Consider the following 15,603-nt stretch of genomic DNA (forward strand, 5'->3'; position numbering starts at 1 on the left):
GGTTACCTTCTTCTTTTTGCAGGGCACTTCTAACATTTGTGGCTCCTTTTTCTCCTTCATGCATTCAGGCTCTCTCTTTATGTTGATGGGCCAAGTTCATTTTATGTGTATTTATTTGTATTCAAATCTCCAAGAAAAAAGCATCCTGTTTTTCTTTGTTTCTTTGTTTAAAGGCTACTGAACTATCTGTATGTAACATTTCTGTAATACTTTTATTGTAGTCACCGAGGTTCATCGATCAGCCACTTACTGAAGCATAAATTATGTTGCCCAAACTCTGGAGGGCAGCAGTGCACCATCGATGTGTCAACTCCGCACGAAGAGAGAGAAGAAGAGGCTCCATTAGCTCGGCGATCATCTACTCGAGTCTATTTTGGGTGCTTCCTGTTTCAAAGTCCACCTGAGAACAGGTCCAGTGAAAACAGGTAAAAGGGGAGATGTTGAGCAGGACTTTCACAGATTAGTGTTTATTTATTTAACAGCGTTGTGAGTGTGTGTGAGCCTGTGAGTCTGTGTGTGAGCTGCAGACAGACATGCAGCAGTCTGTGGAGGCTCTGGTCCGAGTGCTGGAGTCATACAGAGGGAGAGATAAAGTTGTAAGTATTCATTGCTTCATATTTATCATCAGGGCTGTTATTCTCTGTAATGTCGGATAGTTCTTCAGTGTAATATAACTTTGTATCATATTCCATTTACAGTGTAAATGTAGTTTCAGCATGTGTTTTAGTTCAGTGTTTACTACCAGCTAAACTGTAAGTTTACTCCTCCAATATGAACCATTAATAAAGCCTTTAGTCACAAACTACAAATCCTTTGGAGAGGGTGTCTTATTAGAGACCCTACCCACACCCTGCAGGTTTATGTCAGCCTAAAAATGAGTAAAACATTTTAAACAAAATATTAAAAGAAAAAAAAAAGATTCTCTTTCAGTGCACCCATGTCCTCTGAAAGTGCTTTGTTTTCTCTCTCTGTTTGTCTTTTCAGATCAGAACTGTCTGTTATGGCTCCCAGCTTGTTGGAGGAGTTCTTTCCCGTAAGGCAGAACCAGACGTCTCGTCCCACCGGCTCGGGAAAAGCCTGCTGCTGTTTTCTGCTCAGCTCAGCCAGTGCAGGACGGTGCTGAGGTTGTTTGATGATCTCTCCATGCTGGCTTACTCCCACAGCTACGGGTTTGGAACCAGGGTGAGCCACACAACAACACTCACTGGAAACTTTTTTTACATTTAATACATATTTAACAAAGTAGTAGTTGTTTCATCTTTGATAAAAAAGAAGAGATGCTCAAATTTTACCCAACAGTATTGGAGTAGATACTAATTAATGAGGTGTAATACAATAAAGACATGTAAATATTATGTTTTTAAACACATCATCATTTGAAGCTTGAAGACAATGGTGATGTGATACATAAATATAAAGTTTCAGTATGTGCTTTGGTGTTACCCTCTGAAATCCAGCACTAACATTTTTTGCATGTCTTTTAAAGGAGGACGACGCAGGTGTGCGCTGGATTTCTGTGTTGACCAATGTGGCCGACCAGCTCTATTACCCCTGTGAACACATAGCATGGGCCGCCGACGCTGAGCTCATCAAAGTGAAGTCTGATAAATGGTGGCTGTTCAGCACGGTGCTGTGGGGAACTTCGCTGCTGCTGGGAATACTCAGGTGAGGTTACCTGTCAACAAACATCAGATGGGATATATAAATGTATGGAGTCCCAGAAATGACAAATGTTACTTGCAGGCTGTCCAATTACTCAAAAGTATAACTCAATATATATGTTTTTAGTTTGTCTTTTACAGGAGTACCTGAGGTGCTCAATTATATTGTTTCTTTAAGTGCTACATATGGACCATCAAACACTTGCAGTCTGAGATGTGAATCCCTCGTTTTTCAGGTCACTCCGAGTTCTGCTGCTGCTGAAGAAGAAGCTGAAAAGATGTGGGAGAGATGTGGCTGGCAACAGGTGTTGTTTCTGCAATTTTATTACAAATATTTAGTCTCTTTGCAGTTAATATAAGACAGGCTTCTTTACTCTGTGAGACATTTTCCTCCTGTAAAACAAAGTGTCATTGATAAATCAGAGGTTTTTTTCTTCCTGTAGTCGTTCTCAGCTCCGCAGACAGATGCAAGGGGAGGTTCTCTCCATCCTCAGCAGCATGGCTGACCTTAGTAACGCCATTCACTGGATGCCACCCGGCTTCCTGTGGGCTGGTCGATTCCCCAACTGGCTAGTGGGGCTCATGGGCACCATCTCATCTCTGATTGGTTTGATCCAGATGAATTCCGACGACAGTGACCAGACAAACAATACATAGCCTTCACCTCACATAGGAATAGATGAAATACTTAGATCAGCACTGAACAAATGATGCAGAGTGTATCAGTCGAAAATGCTGAATGATAGGATGCGTGGCAGATCCAGAACAAATGAAATCAAAATCATCTGGACTTATGACTGCACAGTAAGTGAATAAACTCAATAAACTTGTAGCCAATCTTCAGATGTGACTGAAAGCCTCTTGAAAAAGAGGCATTTGAAGACAGTGAGACACAAGATTAGATGATAAGATTAATCAATCAAATGTTCTTTTATTGGGCTTTTATTTCTTAGCTAACTGCTGCAACATTACAATCAAACAACTGTGAAATTAATTTAGAAAATAAATATGTGCCACTGCATGCAGATAAAAGTATTATATGACATTATGGTTCAGTATATGAGGTTCATTATGGTTCAGAGGTTTTCAGAGAGTAGGACTTGCACTTTGTATACAGTGATTAATATAAGGCGATTCATAAACTGTACATTTATTGCTATACCTACTGTGTCCTGGTTGTGATGACTGGGATGGTAGGATGTTTCAACTGAAAGTAATTTTCCTGTCACTGGTTAAAGACCAACTCAATGTTGGGTTAAAGTGTAATAATGTCTTTAAGCAACACTACAGCAACTGGTTACAGTAATAGTAATCGTCAGGTGTTGAAACTGCTTTAACTGGTGAAATTAGCAGCAGAAACATCTGATTTGCATTAAAGAATCAGTACAAATCATGCTACAGACAAATTTGAGATTTTGAAAATAAGTTTATATGGAAATGGTCTGTATTACTGGTAAAATGAGTATGAGAACATACTTGAAATGCAAGCTGTATAAGTGTATGTGATTTTTTAGATCATGTTAAATAACTAACTTTTTCAAATAAACAGTTGAACTGTCTTCTATCAGATCATTTGCCTTCGTATCAAAACTGAGTGAAGTTTGGCATGCCCCAGACAATGGTGAAGTTTAATTAAGGAAGTGTTACTAACGTCTACATTACTCGTAAACGAAACAGAAGCTGCTTGAAATGAGAACTGATTGAAATGTACAACCGTTTAAGATCGTGTAAACATAATCAACTTCAGAAATCAACTTTTTTGGATTGATGTATTGACGTTTGATTGAGCAGGGCTTGAACGTTCAGTGTGACGTTTGGTACTGTTGCATTCAAGAGCTGACGGACCTTTTGTAATTGCTATTGGAGCCTCTTGAACGCACATGTTCAAATTCATAAAGACATGTCAAATATCCTTTTTAGCTGTGTAAGAGCAGAGCTTACAGTAGCAGGATAGCTACGTGAAATTATACGGGACCCGGAAGAGGACCCCAGTAGAGGGGTAGAAATTAACAGACGGACGTTGACATGAGCACATGAACGCAACACAATTACTGTCTGCCAGAAAGCAGAGGCTGTCTGTTCAACTGCAGAGGCAACAACCACAAGAGTACTGTGCTTTATATAAATAATGACTTTTTTTAACCTGTTGAATATGTAAAATTACTACATTTACCGGTGCCGTTGTTGTTATTATGACGAATAAAGCAAAGCCAAAGTTTTGGAAAAGGCTCAAATCCCAGACCACGTCAACTTATCTGTCGTGGCACCCTCAGGAGTCTCTGTCTGGGCACAAAGGAACCGAGGAAGACCTAAATTATCAGGTGAGAGAGTTTCCTCTTTTAGCCACTCAACCCTTTGTGTCTTTAGTTTTTGGTTTTGCTTTGCTGATGAGCTCCTTATTTGGGAACTGCAGTACTAATTAGTCACGTAGTTAGCCTCAAGCTACTCGGACTAGCTAACTTTAGTTAGCCAAGCTTAGCTGTCTTTGACCCGCAGTGTAAAAACAAACAAAACCAAAAAGCCAAGATACAGGATTATATTCCCATTTGCCAGCCCTTTGCCAGCCCTTTAGCTAACTAATTATCTCGCCAATGTACTGTCTTGTGGGTTACTAGGGAGAGTCGTCTGCCAAATTAAAAGATGTTTTAAACTGTTGTATAAAGAATGTAATAAAGTTGTAACCGATTTTAACGGCCGATTATTCAGATCGTTAAAGTTACACCCACTAACCAAAGGTCAGTCAGGTCAAAGCAATGCGCTAATCCGTAAAATGTATTTCCAATATGTGGTTCTCTGGATTTTTTCGACTCTTATATACATACTGGTGTGTCCTATCAAGTGTGGAAAACATGCATCAAAGCTGAGATTTATTTGTAAATACAATTTTGAAGCATTTAGATGCTGAATTTACTAGAAATTCTGTCATAGGTGAAAGACATGTGAAGCATGGTATTCTTTAGGGGTCGATTTGATGGTAACACACAATGTGCATGTTGACCATGCACTTTGAGCTCCAGGCTGCTGTTTCTATCTTGATGGTCATAGGGTAATGAGGACATGAGAGTGAAGGATTGTGTTTCAGATAGTGCCGGTTTAACTGGTGAAGCTGTGTCTACTAGCTCTAAAGACATGGTGATAGTCCTTTATACTGGGAGAGCTTGGTGAGTGCAGCAGCTCTTATTTACATAAGAATTACACAGCGCTGGAAACTTTATGAACCAAATTCCATGTAGGTCTGCTACATTGTGACCTCAACCAGGAATCACCAATGCTCATTTTCCTCCGACAGGCTTTCTTAGAAAATGGACACAGACATCTGCCCTGCTGATCAGCCCACCTCTGCACCCTCAGACATCCAGTGGTCTGACTCTGTCCCTGTTAATGAAGCTTCTGGTGTTGAAGTCATCAGACGGACTGTGGCAGCTGTGCCAGGTTCAGAGATGGAGGATCTGGATTCCTACAACCTGATCGAGCCTCCTCCATTAGACTGGAGGTCTGATTCCTCCAGTGAGGTGGGCTCCGCAGATGACCTGGATGAACCCAGCTTTGCTCCTTCAGCTGACAGCTTGGACAAGGTCAGTCCAAGTGAACCTGTATTACTACCTTTGGATGTGACTGACACAGGGGCTGGACTCAACATAAACCAGCAGGAGCTGGCGCAAAATATTTCAGTCCAGAATACAGAGGTGGAAGTGGAGGAAGGTGATGCTGCAATTGATGAGGAGGAAGGGGTGAGGGTGGAGGACTTGGAGGGTGTTGGGGAAGACGAGGGGGAGTTAACATTTAGGGACGTGGAAAATATAGTCACTGAAAAGGAAGCTGCTAACAGAAGATCAGGGGATGAAGACCACAGCCGCATCCACACCTTACTCAGCCAGCTCCAGCTGATGGGTGAAGAGCCCCATCCTAGCCATTGGACACCACCTCACCATCACCACTCCACCTTGTCTGAGCTAGAAGCCTGTGCTCCTTCACTAATAACAGATAACAGCACTGAGACCACTGGGTTGCTGTTCTCTGAAAACCACCAGAGAGACCTGCTGGGGCTGCTGCAGTGCACAGAGATCGGTGCTACACCCCATCCCACCTGTCTGCCCCACAGAGGAGAGATGGATGCTGTAGTGTCAGTGTCCTATAGTCAAGAGGACACTCAGAGGTTCTGGGAGCATTATGGGAATGGTCAACATCAACGGCACAGGGACAACTCCCTGGCCTCCCTGCCTGACGAAGAATATCCTGAACCAGTGTGGATGAAGCTGGGTGAGGAGCCTCCAGACGAAGAAGCTGCTGCAGAGAGTGAGCAGGTAAGTCAAAGTAATATTACTATGATCAGCTACATAGAGGATGAATTGAGAACTTCAAATTAGTCAAGTTTACATATAATCTATTTATTTAATGATGCTATAAAACAGAGTACGGCATGTTAGCTTCATCTTTGTATTTGATGCTGTAACCAGCAAGTCTGAGCTCTTAACCCATTAAAATAATTGATTATCACAATAATGTTTGTCTAAATTTCTTTTGATGAACTAATATATTGCTGAGCTGATCTGATTGAATATGGCTAAATCATTAATTCCCCTCTCTGCTGTCGCTGCAGAGTGCTGATGACCATCCTTCATATAAAGATGGTAAGTCACTTCACTACACTTCTGTTATGTTGTGTTGTAGGAGTTCAGCTTGTTTTATTTTTATGTCAAAGTTTACATTGACTCAACAAAGAAAAGAACCCAGGCTGTTTTACTTTTTAGTGCCTGGTCCTTGTGACCCTGAAGACCTTCTGGAAGGGGTAATATTTGGAGCCAAGTATCTGGGTTCCACTCAGATCAAATCAGAGAAGAACCCGTCTACGAATGCTCGTATGGCCCAGGCTCAGGAGGCTGTGGACCGAATAAAGGTGAAGTCCAGTGAGAGATACAAAAAAAAAACATTTCCTTACGATGGATACTGCTTTGAATCAGAGGCACAACACACCAACACTGTTATCATGAATAATTAGTTTGCTGTGCTACAATACTTCATAGTGTTTCTGTGTGGTGTTGTTGCCGTGAAGATATTCTCAGCAGAAGTACCACTATTGAAGCCAGTTTCTTTCTATTATAACAAGACCATCTGGCTGGGATGTTGTCAATATTTGCTGTAATAGAAACCAAAGGCTTCCTTTGAGATTGAGCCTATGCCCAGTATTGATATACTACTTCTGACTGGACTGTGTTTCTGTCAGGCTCCAGAGGGTGAGTCTCAGCCAATGACAGAAGTGGACTTGTTCATCTCCACGCAGCGAATAAAAGTCCTGACTGCTGACACACAGGTACTGTATGTTCTACTGGTCGCTCAGCAAACATCTTCTGACTGTTTTTGCCATGTAGATTTAAAGTTGTTTTGTAAAGCCGCAGTTTGGTTGGAGAGATTACTGAACTTTTATTTTATAAGGCAGCAGTGCACCTCTGAATTTTAACTTCCACGCTGAGCTCCCACAGCAGGAATCCTTAATATAGAATTGGAGGGTGATTTAATATGAGAGCTCTGCAGTAATGTTGCAGTAGTAGTAGAGTCTATTTTCCTCCACTGTGTGGTTGAATTGTCAGGAGAATAAAAGTGGGTCAGTTCCCCCTTTGTATGGCTGGTTGTGTCTCACTGCATTGTACTAATCACTGCTTTTTGGTGATGTTTCTTGGTTTCAGTTTTTAATTACAAGTAACGTTCTTACGATTTTAGATACACCGTTGCGTTTAAAGGGAAAACTGCATTTATACATTTTTTTTAAACTTTATTACTATTATATTTGCAAGAAGAAATTTGTGAAAATTCTCGTAGCTGTTAATTTGAAGAACACTCCAACCATTCAAATTTGATAGCTGAATGCTTGAAAACAAATATTTCTATTACAAGAAATGCCAAAAGTCATATTATTGGGGTTTTTTTTGTTAGTTTGTTCTATTGTTTTTTTTAGTTGAAGTTTCTTTTCCTAATTAGATTTTCTGTCAACGTAGCTCATCAGTGCCGTGCTTTATGGCAGAGTTTTGGGAATGGTCTTTGCTTGAAAGTACAGTACCAGGCAATAATAAGCTGACTGACAAAAAGAAGAAAAATAAAGGCGGGGCAGAGCTCTTTGTAATGGATTGCCTATTTCAAGCAAGTTTCGAGTCTCTGCAGGTTGAAGTTGCAAACCAGACCTTCCTCTCCTCTGTCACTTTCTAACAACATTAACCCCCAATGTCATGTTTCCACTCAGGAAGCAATGATGGATCACGCTCTACAGATGATCTCTTACATTGCCGACATTGGTGACATTGTGGTCCTGATGGCACGAAGGAAACGTAAAGGGCAGGATGGTGACTCATCCTCTAACTCTTCCTCTTCGTCGTCGTCCTCGGCGCCACAGAAGAAGTGCCTGATGATCTGCCATGTCTTCTCCTCCGAGGATGTGAGTCAGTCGATTGAAAAGTCTTACAGCAGAATTGCTTTCTTAGAAAATGGGAAGTCTTTGTTTGTTTTACCTATTAGATGTAAAACTTTGAACCCTTGAGTCCAACATCTTCTGGGGGTTGAAGATAAAAAAGTTTTTATGATTTTCATAGTGGCCACAACTAAATTGCTTCATCAGAAGTCTTCAGCCTTTAGCTGCAAAACCCATAACATTATGCAAACAGACTAAAAGTTCAAGACATTATTAAAGTGTCTCTTGCTTCGCACAGTGTTGCATCTCAGATCAAATGTGCTTTTTACTGCAGGGCAACAGTTTCAGCTTCAGCTTGGCCTGGTTTCCTTCCCCTAGACACCCAGCGAGCCCTCTGTAAAAATGGGCTGGCTGTCATCCCAGTTTCCCACTGCTGGCAGTACTGAATAGGAGAAGGAAGAGTTTCTTTTAGAAACTAATTAGCTGTGGGACACTGGAGGCCATGAGGCTCCCACTTCTGCTGCTAGGTTTTCCTATTTAACTTACTTTAAATGAAACATTTTGTTTAGAGCTTAGTTTTTCGAGTGAATGTAACAAATAACAACAATGAAATGGTGAAAAAAAAAAGCTTTTTTATAGAAAAGAAGGGAACTGTTTCAAATGGTTGTTTCAGAGTGTGACATATGTACTACTCAGCTCAGCCGAAAGGCGAAACTCTCAATTTACTGGTCACTCTATGGTCCAACCCTCACCTATGGTCATGAGCTGTGGGTAGTGACCGAAAGAACGAGATCGTGAATACAAGCAGCTTAGATGAGTTTAGAAGTACTGTTTAGAACAGAGGGTAAAAGCAGGTAGGAAGAATATTTAATTACCATATCCGCTCAGAAACTTAGCATTCAGATTCTAAAGTCTCCTTATAGACGTGAATATAACACCAGTGTTTTCTCTTCTCCTCTGTTCTCCACTGTTCTCTCCATCCAGGCTCAGATCATAGCCCAGGCCATTGGTCAGGCGTTCGGAGTGGCCTATCAGCAGTTCCTTCAGGCCAGCGGCATCAAAGCCAGTGATCTGAAGCCCGGCGAGTACAGTGACTACCTGGAAAGTCAGGAGCTCTACAACGGAGACCTGGCCCACTTCTCTAACTCTCAGAACCTTAGAGATGTAAGCTGAATGATTATAGTTTCACATTTTCCTCCAAAATACAGCTGTCCTGTTGCATCTGTGTGGTAGTGGTATCAGTTTTTCACTCACACACCCGCTCTTAGTCTTTCGTAGCAGAAGTTGGCTGTTAAAAAGAGGAAGAAGTTTTGAGAATTCAGCAGATTTGTTTAGGAAGACCCCTGGGAGATGTAGATGTTGATTATTAACAGAAACCTCTAATAACAAAACAAAAAAAAAAAAAATCAATGTGCACAACTGAAGTGTGACCACACACAGTAGTTGCAGAGAGATGAAAAAGGAGTGCTCTTCGTTCCATACCATTGCAGAGGGAAAAATTCTGCTGACCGGCTGGGCAGCAACAGCTGCTCTCGCAAGCCATGCTCCCACTACTAACATGGTTAAAGGTCAAATTATAGGTTCAGCATCTGCAGTGGCCTCCCACAATTTGTTACTGCACACAGTGTACTTGCCTACAAGTGTGTTGAAAGCATGCGTGGAACATGTACAGATATCCAGTGTGGTATGTACTGTAGAACCATGTCGACATTTTGTATAACAACAGCTTAACTTGTATTTAAGTCAAACAGTCGATTTAAGTATTAACACACAGGGTTTCAAAGAGAAAAAAATGATTGTTTACTTATACAACTATATTTGTTCTTATTTTTCTGTGCATATTGCATCTTTACATTGTGTGTGTGTTGTTCTGTGATGTCAAAATAGAGTGTAGATAATTGTAGAGAAATCACTGGTTGACCCGATGTCTGTGTGTCTGCTGTTCAGGTAGTCATCACAAAGGCCTCTGGAGAGATCTTGGGGCTGGCGGTGGTGGAGTCAGGCTGGGGCTCCATCCTGCCCACTGTGGTGGTGGCCAACCTCCTTCACGGAGGTCCAGCTGAGCGCTGCGGTGAGCTAAGCATCGGTGACCGCATCATGTCCGTCAACGGCACCAGCCTGGTGGGTCTACCCATCACCACCTGCCAGAACATCATCCGGGTAAGAAGGAAAATACTCAGCACAGATTTATAAACATTACAATAATGACAGCATTAACAATAATAAGCCTTGTGTTGGAATGGCTGAATTTCTCCGTGGAGCTTCAGAAAAATTGCATTAATTGTTTTTACTGTACATTCAAGCTGCCTTGTGTACTGTCCTGAGGGTGCACAAGATGGCACTGTGTTTCCATGGAGTGTGAGTGTATTAGTATTGATTTGATAGTGGATTCAAAGCTGAAACAATTATTGATTTGTTCATTTACAGAGAAGCATTTTTTCACAATTCTTTTTATGTTTCATAAACAAAATGAAAAAAAAAATGTCCAGATGAATTTAAATATTTGCTGTTGGGTGTTTTGAAGGACAACAAGAGTATTTGTTTACTGAAGTTGTGTGTAGAGCGTGTTTGGTGTCGATATCAGTATTTCAAATTTCAAGTATTTTTAGCATTTGAAAAGTTTACCTGTGATAGACACAGTATCATGAACACTGGTACAGTATAAGGCAATAGCCCAACGTTACTTCTATGAAACATGTAATGTTTAGTGTTTTCACACCATCAGCCATCTGTCATCATATATTCAAATGGAAAAGATATTAAAGAGCTGTTGTGCAGTCGGTTGCACAAAGAAACTGGGAATGAATCCAGGTACAGGTTTTTACAGACTGCTGTGGGCTCCTGACAGCACATTAAAAAATACTGCTGTCAACCTGGATCAACCCCCTTAACTCTTGCTCTTATTCATATTTTGTTTTCATCTCAGGACCTGAAAAACCAAAAGTATGTGAAGCTCAGCATTGTCCACTGCCCTCCGGTCACCATGGCAATTATCAGGAGGCCGGATCCCAAGTTTCAGCTCGGATTCAGTGTGGAAGACGGCATTGTATGTCAATATTCATATTTTTATAATGTCAGTGTTAAGTCAGGTTTAGACTCAGGTTCTTCTCACCCACACAGTTAGTTGTTGTGTTTTATGTTGTTTTAATGCTTATATTGTAAATACATTTTGTGGCAGCTGTCTAGAAGGCTGTAATTGGAGAATTGTCTAAGTGGATTGTCTGTGAAAGAGGAAGAGTTAATGAGGAATACTTCTCCTCCCTAAGCATTAACTGTCAAGATATCCCTTGATCATGACACTGAACCCATTATTGTTAATTGTCCATCAGTAGAAAAAAACTACGAGTTTACTAGGCAGCTTACTGGTGAGAATATGCATAAATGTATAAATGTGTTTTGATGATCAAGCCCTGTGCACTCAGCATTGCCTTTGTAAATGAAAGGGAAATTGACTACTTTGGTTTAGTAACGGAATTCTTAACCTTGGGAACCACAGTTTGATAATCTTCAAGTCCATCTGCTTGCTTATTCCAGCTTTTAAGCACATTTTATACATGTCTTGAAATGAAAATTTTCATCTTTTCCCGTTGCAGATCTGCAGTCTCATGCGGGGCGGCATAGCAGAGAGAGGAGGCATCCGTGTCGGGCACCGCATCATTGAAATCAACGGACAAAGTGTAGTCGCCACACCGCACGAAAAGATCATCCAGGTCCTAACAAATGCAGTCGGAGAGGTGAGAGGGGGTGAAATGCTTGCATGCACAATTACATATAGTTTTTAACGTGATGGTTATTTAAATTGCGATTTCTCTCTCTCTGTACAGATTCACTTGAAGACAATGCCGGCCTCAACATATCGTCTCTTAACAGGACAGGACCAGCCAGTGTTTCTTTGAGCTCTTCCTGCTGCATCAAGGACAAAAATACTACACAGTGTTCAAGCTAAATGAACTTTTGCCAAACTCAGAAAATATTATGCAGTTGACCATACAGCTTATCATAAGCTGTTGTCATACCACCGAATACAACAAATTAGTCTAGCTATATATTTTTAAGATGTAAAGTTAATTTGCATATTGTACAAACATATTTTAAAGTGACAGGGATTGACATTAGCTCTAAATTTATATTTATCAAATATTTAACAATGCAGGTTGTAGCTGAGATGCAATAATGCATACGCGCAATATTTTTGGACTTCACTAACTTATATGGAGTGAGGTTCAGTTCTCCTATGAGTCTTCCCGCCTGGTGTGCCTGAGGTAAACATGCTTGCAGGAGAAACTTTATTGAATCAGCACAGAGAGTCTGTGTATTTCATTGTGATGTACTTCCAGTCCCTTACATACTCACGCATATCAACAAGTGTCTCACAAGCTTCTGAGTTCTGTGTTCTGGTTCACTCATACAGTGCTTCCTTGACTGGGTCTGACAGGAAGTGCATATCATGCACAATTGACGGTAATCGCCTTATTTGATAGAGAGATGCTTATATTTTATATTATATATAGAATTTGCTGTTTTTGGATGTTTATTAAAATGATCTGTAAGATGTCTTTTTTTATGTTATTTATTGAGCGTCAGTGGTCACTGAATAAGTTTCAGTTACTAAATATAAAATTAGATATTTTGAAAACCGATTAGATAGTATTAGCTACTGCTGAGTTATAGTTATATTTTGATTAGGATGATCCTATCATTGCAATACATGTAACTGAAACTATTAAATTGAAAACAGTTGTTAAAAGAGTACTTTGAAAATTGCATTTATCATGTAATTAACTATTATTGTTGCTATCATTTTAATCAGTTGTAGGTATAACATGTAATGATATGCTGTTTATACTAATAAAATAATGCCTTTTATCACTATATAAGTATTAAAAGAATACAGTTCTTATTATCTAAGGCACCGAGAGCATGTATGTAACGCTGCTGTCAGGGCTTGGCCAATCAGCTGTCCCCTTTTACCAAAACATAGACGAAAACCAATCAGATGCATTACCGGCTTGTTTGACCCCACACTCCGGAATGTACTCTAGCCAATCAAAGTCACTTGTGGGCGGGACTTTCTTCAGTTTTCACCTGCTATCACAAACAGCGAGTCAATGACAAGCTACCAACCGATCGTGTGTCTGAAACACTGAAAGGAGAGCTTATCACCTATAATACAAAAAGGTAAATATGAACTATAGTTTTATGAGTCTTGGGAGCGCATTGCGTTGTATTTACTTTCTTTGAAAGTGCCTGTTTACCCAGTAACAGCATCACTATGTAACATGCTAGAAAGAGGAAGCTATATCCTAATGTAACGCTAGTTAGCTCGGAGTTTTCCTATTTTCCTTTTTAGTTTGCTGTTAATTGTCTTATTTACCAGTCTTGCAGGAGGACACAGTGAAATTAACTAATAATTGCCGTAATAAGAGCATAAAGTTTCTATTTTGTTTGAGTAAATTGCTGCCCCAATTTCACGCGGAAATTCCTTCATATTAGTAGTTAGTCTTAGAATAGTGCTAAGTTGGTAATTTAATTTACTGCATAATTTGTCCCACTAAGTTAATTATGTTGCATGTCAATATTTTATTAAGAACAATAATCTGTATTTTCAGGAAAGCTTTGAAAAGATGAACACTTGAAGGAAATTAACGTGCATGGTCAAAATAGATTGAAAAGGATAATACAGACGTTACATAACCTTTATTCAAAACCTGTTAAGACGTCTGTAAAATCTTTAAATACAAACAGATGAATGCAAGAAAATAGTTTTACTTTAACGTTGCACATTGTCTCAGATAGATTCGCAGAGTAAATGAGCCTGACCATTCTTTCTAACCTGGCACAAATCATGATCCAGATCCTCAGATTATTTACAGCACAAACACAAGGAAGATGCCACAGTGTAAAGGCATTCACAGAGCAAAAGTGAATGTTAAAGTCTCAGAGCGACACAGGTAAGCTGTTCGGATCAGGAGGATTTCAGGATAAAGCAGGGGATTGTCCGTCGTGAGCAGATCACACTGGGCACAAAAGACTACCATCGCTCATAATAAGCATCATAACAGCCAATTTGATGTTCCACACACAGGAGGCTTAATTTTCTCTAGCATACTTTTTAGTTTGTCAAGGCAAAGGGTATGAAATGGGAAAGTTTTCAAAGAGATGTATTCTTCTCAAGATTAAGCTCAGCTGCCCTCAGCCTCAGTTTTGTCCTCTGCAGGGTAAAGGTCAGTTACAGTTTCTCGCGACAGTCTGTACTAATGAAAGCTTAATCCTAATCAGCATCAGATGTCAAATTGACACATTTCAAAGAATCACACATAAAGAGTCAGTAAGTATTTTCAAAACAACTCTGCAGCTAGGACGCCCTGCTGAACTTGGCACACATTTTATTTTGTGTTTTCCAGGATCACAACATGGCCAGGTAGCTGTTGAGAGCTATGGGGTTTTTCAGACAGCTCGTCCTCCTGCTTTGGAAGAACATCACGTACCGCAGGAGGAACAAGGTGACAACATTTTTCACTTCACATTAAGAAAGACAAGCGATTGTTGATTTTGTAAGGAAAAATATGAGACACAGATTCAACATTAAATGAGCAAATCATGTTGCATAGGGCAAAATGGCAATAATAACTCTCATCTACGGTGTAGGATGCATTAGGTAACAGGGTTGGTGGACACTTCCTGCTGGTCTCTGACAGAAGTCAGTGAAGGTTTTTAAGATGCACCGTTAACAGCTCTCATGTTCTCCTCTTCTGCAGATCCAGCTGATCATCGAGCTCCTGTGGCCGCTCTTCCTCTTTGTCATCCTCATCTCTGTCCGTCATTCGCACCCTCCTTACAAGCAGAGCCAATGTGAGTGATACTATGTAATGTGTGTCTTTTCACAGACACAAACACATATACACACATACAGGTCTGTAAACTGGCCCGTTGCCAACCAGCTAAAGAAGATTAACTAACTCAGAGTGATTCTAGTGCCACACACGCACAGTTGTTTTCCTAACCTGCTGTGTTCTTGACCTTATTTGAGAAGTCCTGCATTAGTATGGTGTTAAGGTTACGTAACACGACCACGTTAGCATCATTTAATGCCACATAGTAAGACGCAACACAATTCTGGCTTGCTACTTACACTTTGTATGACCCCTAAAAGTTACATCTTGGTGACTTGCAAAAATGAAAAACTTAAAAAAAAACCCAACAAAACAACAAAACAGAACCTTGTGGAATAATATGAGATGTTGTATTTCCTGCATATGATCATTAAAATCTAAATTTAAAAAAATATATATATAATTTTTGTGGATTGAATGTATTTCAAGTAAAGGAGACACTTCAGTAAAGTTGTGTAATACCTGGAAACAAAGTGAGAACATACTTCCTCTTTGCTGTCTTTTCTTCTTCAGATTACTCTTGCGTGCAAAGACAGCTCAGGTCAGGTTGAGGACACTAATATTATCGTTTGATATCAGCTAAACAATTGTGTAAAAAACAACAACAACAAAAAAAACTGAATTTGTTAAAATAAAGCTTTCTAGGGTT

At 40.1% G+C, this 15,603-nt stretch overlaps 3 protein-coding genes across 3 annotated transcripts in view; all 3 read left to right on the plus strand.

Moving 5' to 3' along the window:
• Nucleotides 1-367: 367 nt before the first annotated feature.
• pex11g (peroxisomal biogenesis factor 11 gamma) lies at nucleotides 368-3,210 on the plus strand. The gene is made up of 5 exons (XM_041039968.1): nucleotides 368-596; nucleotides 985-1,182; nucleotides 1,487-1,665; nucleotides 1,898-1,966; nucleotides 2,105-3,210. The coding sequence occupies exons 1-5, from the start codon at nucleotides 534-536 to the stop codon at nucleotides 2,316-2,318; spliced, it is 723 nt and encodes a 240-aa protein (XP_040895902.1). The 5' UTR covers nucleotides 368-533; the 3' UTR covers nucleotides 2,319-3,210.
• Nucleotides 3,211-3,726: 516 nt separating this feature from the next.
• si:ch73-40i7.5 (amyloid-beta A4 precursor protein-binding family A member 3) lies at nucleotides 3,727-12,617 on the plus strand. The gene is made up of 11 exons (XM_041039964.1): nucleotides 3,727-3,982; nucleotides 4,951-5,965; nucleotides 6,262-6,292; nucleotides 6,413-6,558; nucleotides 6,886-6,972; nucleotides 7,897-8,088; nucleotides 9,046-9,225; nucleotides 10,009-10,221; nucleotides 10,988-11,107; nucleotides 11,655-11,795; nucleotides 11,886-12,617. The coding sequence occupies exons 2-11, from the start codon at nucleotides 4,964-4,966 to the stop codon at nucleotides 11,955-11,957; spliced, it is 2,184 nt and encodes a 727-aa protein (XP_040895898.1). The 5' UTR covers nucleotides 3,727-3,982; nucleotides 4,951-4,963; the 3' UTR covers nucleotides 11,958-12,617.
• Nucleotides 12,618-13,146: 529 nt separating this feature from the next.
• abca7 (ATP-binding cassette, sub-family A (ABC1), member 7) overlaps nucleotides 13,147-15,603 on the plus strand; it is a 28,661-nt gene continuing 26,204 nt past the window's right edge. Inside the window, exons 1-3 of the mRNA XM_041039962.1 lie at nucleotides 13,147-13,239; nucleotides 14,466-14,564; nucleotides 14,820-14,913. Coding sequence (XP_040895896.1) covers nucleotides 14,499-14,564; nucleotides 14,820-14,913 — 160 coding nt within the window. The 5' untranslated portion in view covers nucleotides 13,147-13,239; nucleotides 14,466-14,498. The remainder of the gene's footprint in view (nucleotides 13,240-14,465; nucleotides 14,565-14,819; nucleotides 14,914-15,603) is intronic.

This window comes from Toxotes jaculatrix, chromosome 6 (genome assembly GCF_017976425.1).
Source record: "Toxotes jaculatrix isolate fToxJac2 chromosome 6, fToxJac2.pri, whole genome shotgun sequence".
Taxonomy (NCBI): Eukaryota; Metazoa; Chordata; class Actinopteri; family Toxotidae; genus Toxotes; species Toxotes jaculatrix.

Excerpts from the sequence above, each read along its gene's own strand:
- pex11g (XM_041039968.1), top strand. The coding sequence starts at position 534 with ATGCAGCAGTCTGTGGAGGCTCTGGTCCGAGTGCTGGAGTCATACAGA. Across the intron at positions 1,183-1,486 it reads GCTACGGGTTTGGAACCAGG|GAGGACGACGCAGGTGTGCG; the intron begins GTGAGCCACACA and ends TGTCTTTTAAAG. Across the intron at positions 1,967-2,104 it reads AGAGATGTGGCTGGCAACAG|TCGTTCTCAGCTCCGCAGAC; the intron begins GTGTTGTTTCTG and ends TTCTTCCTGTAG.
- si:ch73-40i7.5 (XM_041039964.1), top strand. The coding sequence starts at position 4,964 with ATGGACACAGACATCTGCCCTGCTGATCAGCCCACCTCTGCACCCTCA. Across the intron at positions 6,559-6,885 it reads AGGCTGTGGACCGAATAAAG|GCTCCAGAGGGTGAGTCTCA; the intron begins GTGAAGTCCAGT and ends TGTTTCTGTCAG. Across the intron at positions 11,108-11,654 it reads TCAGTGTGGAAGACGGCATT|ATCTGCAGTCTCATGCGGGG; the intron begins GTATGTCAATAT and ends TTCCCGTTGCAG.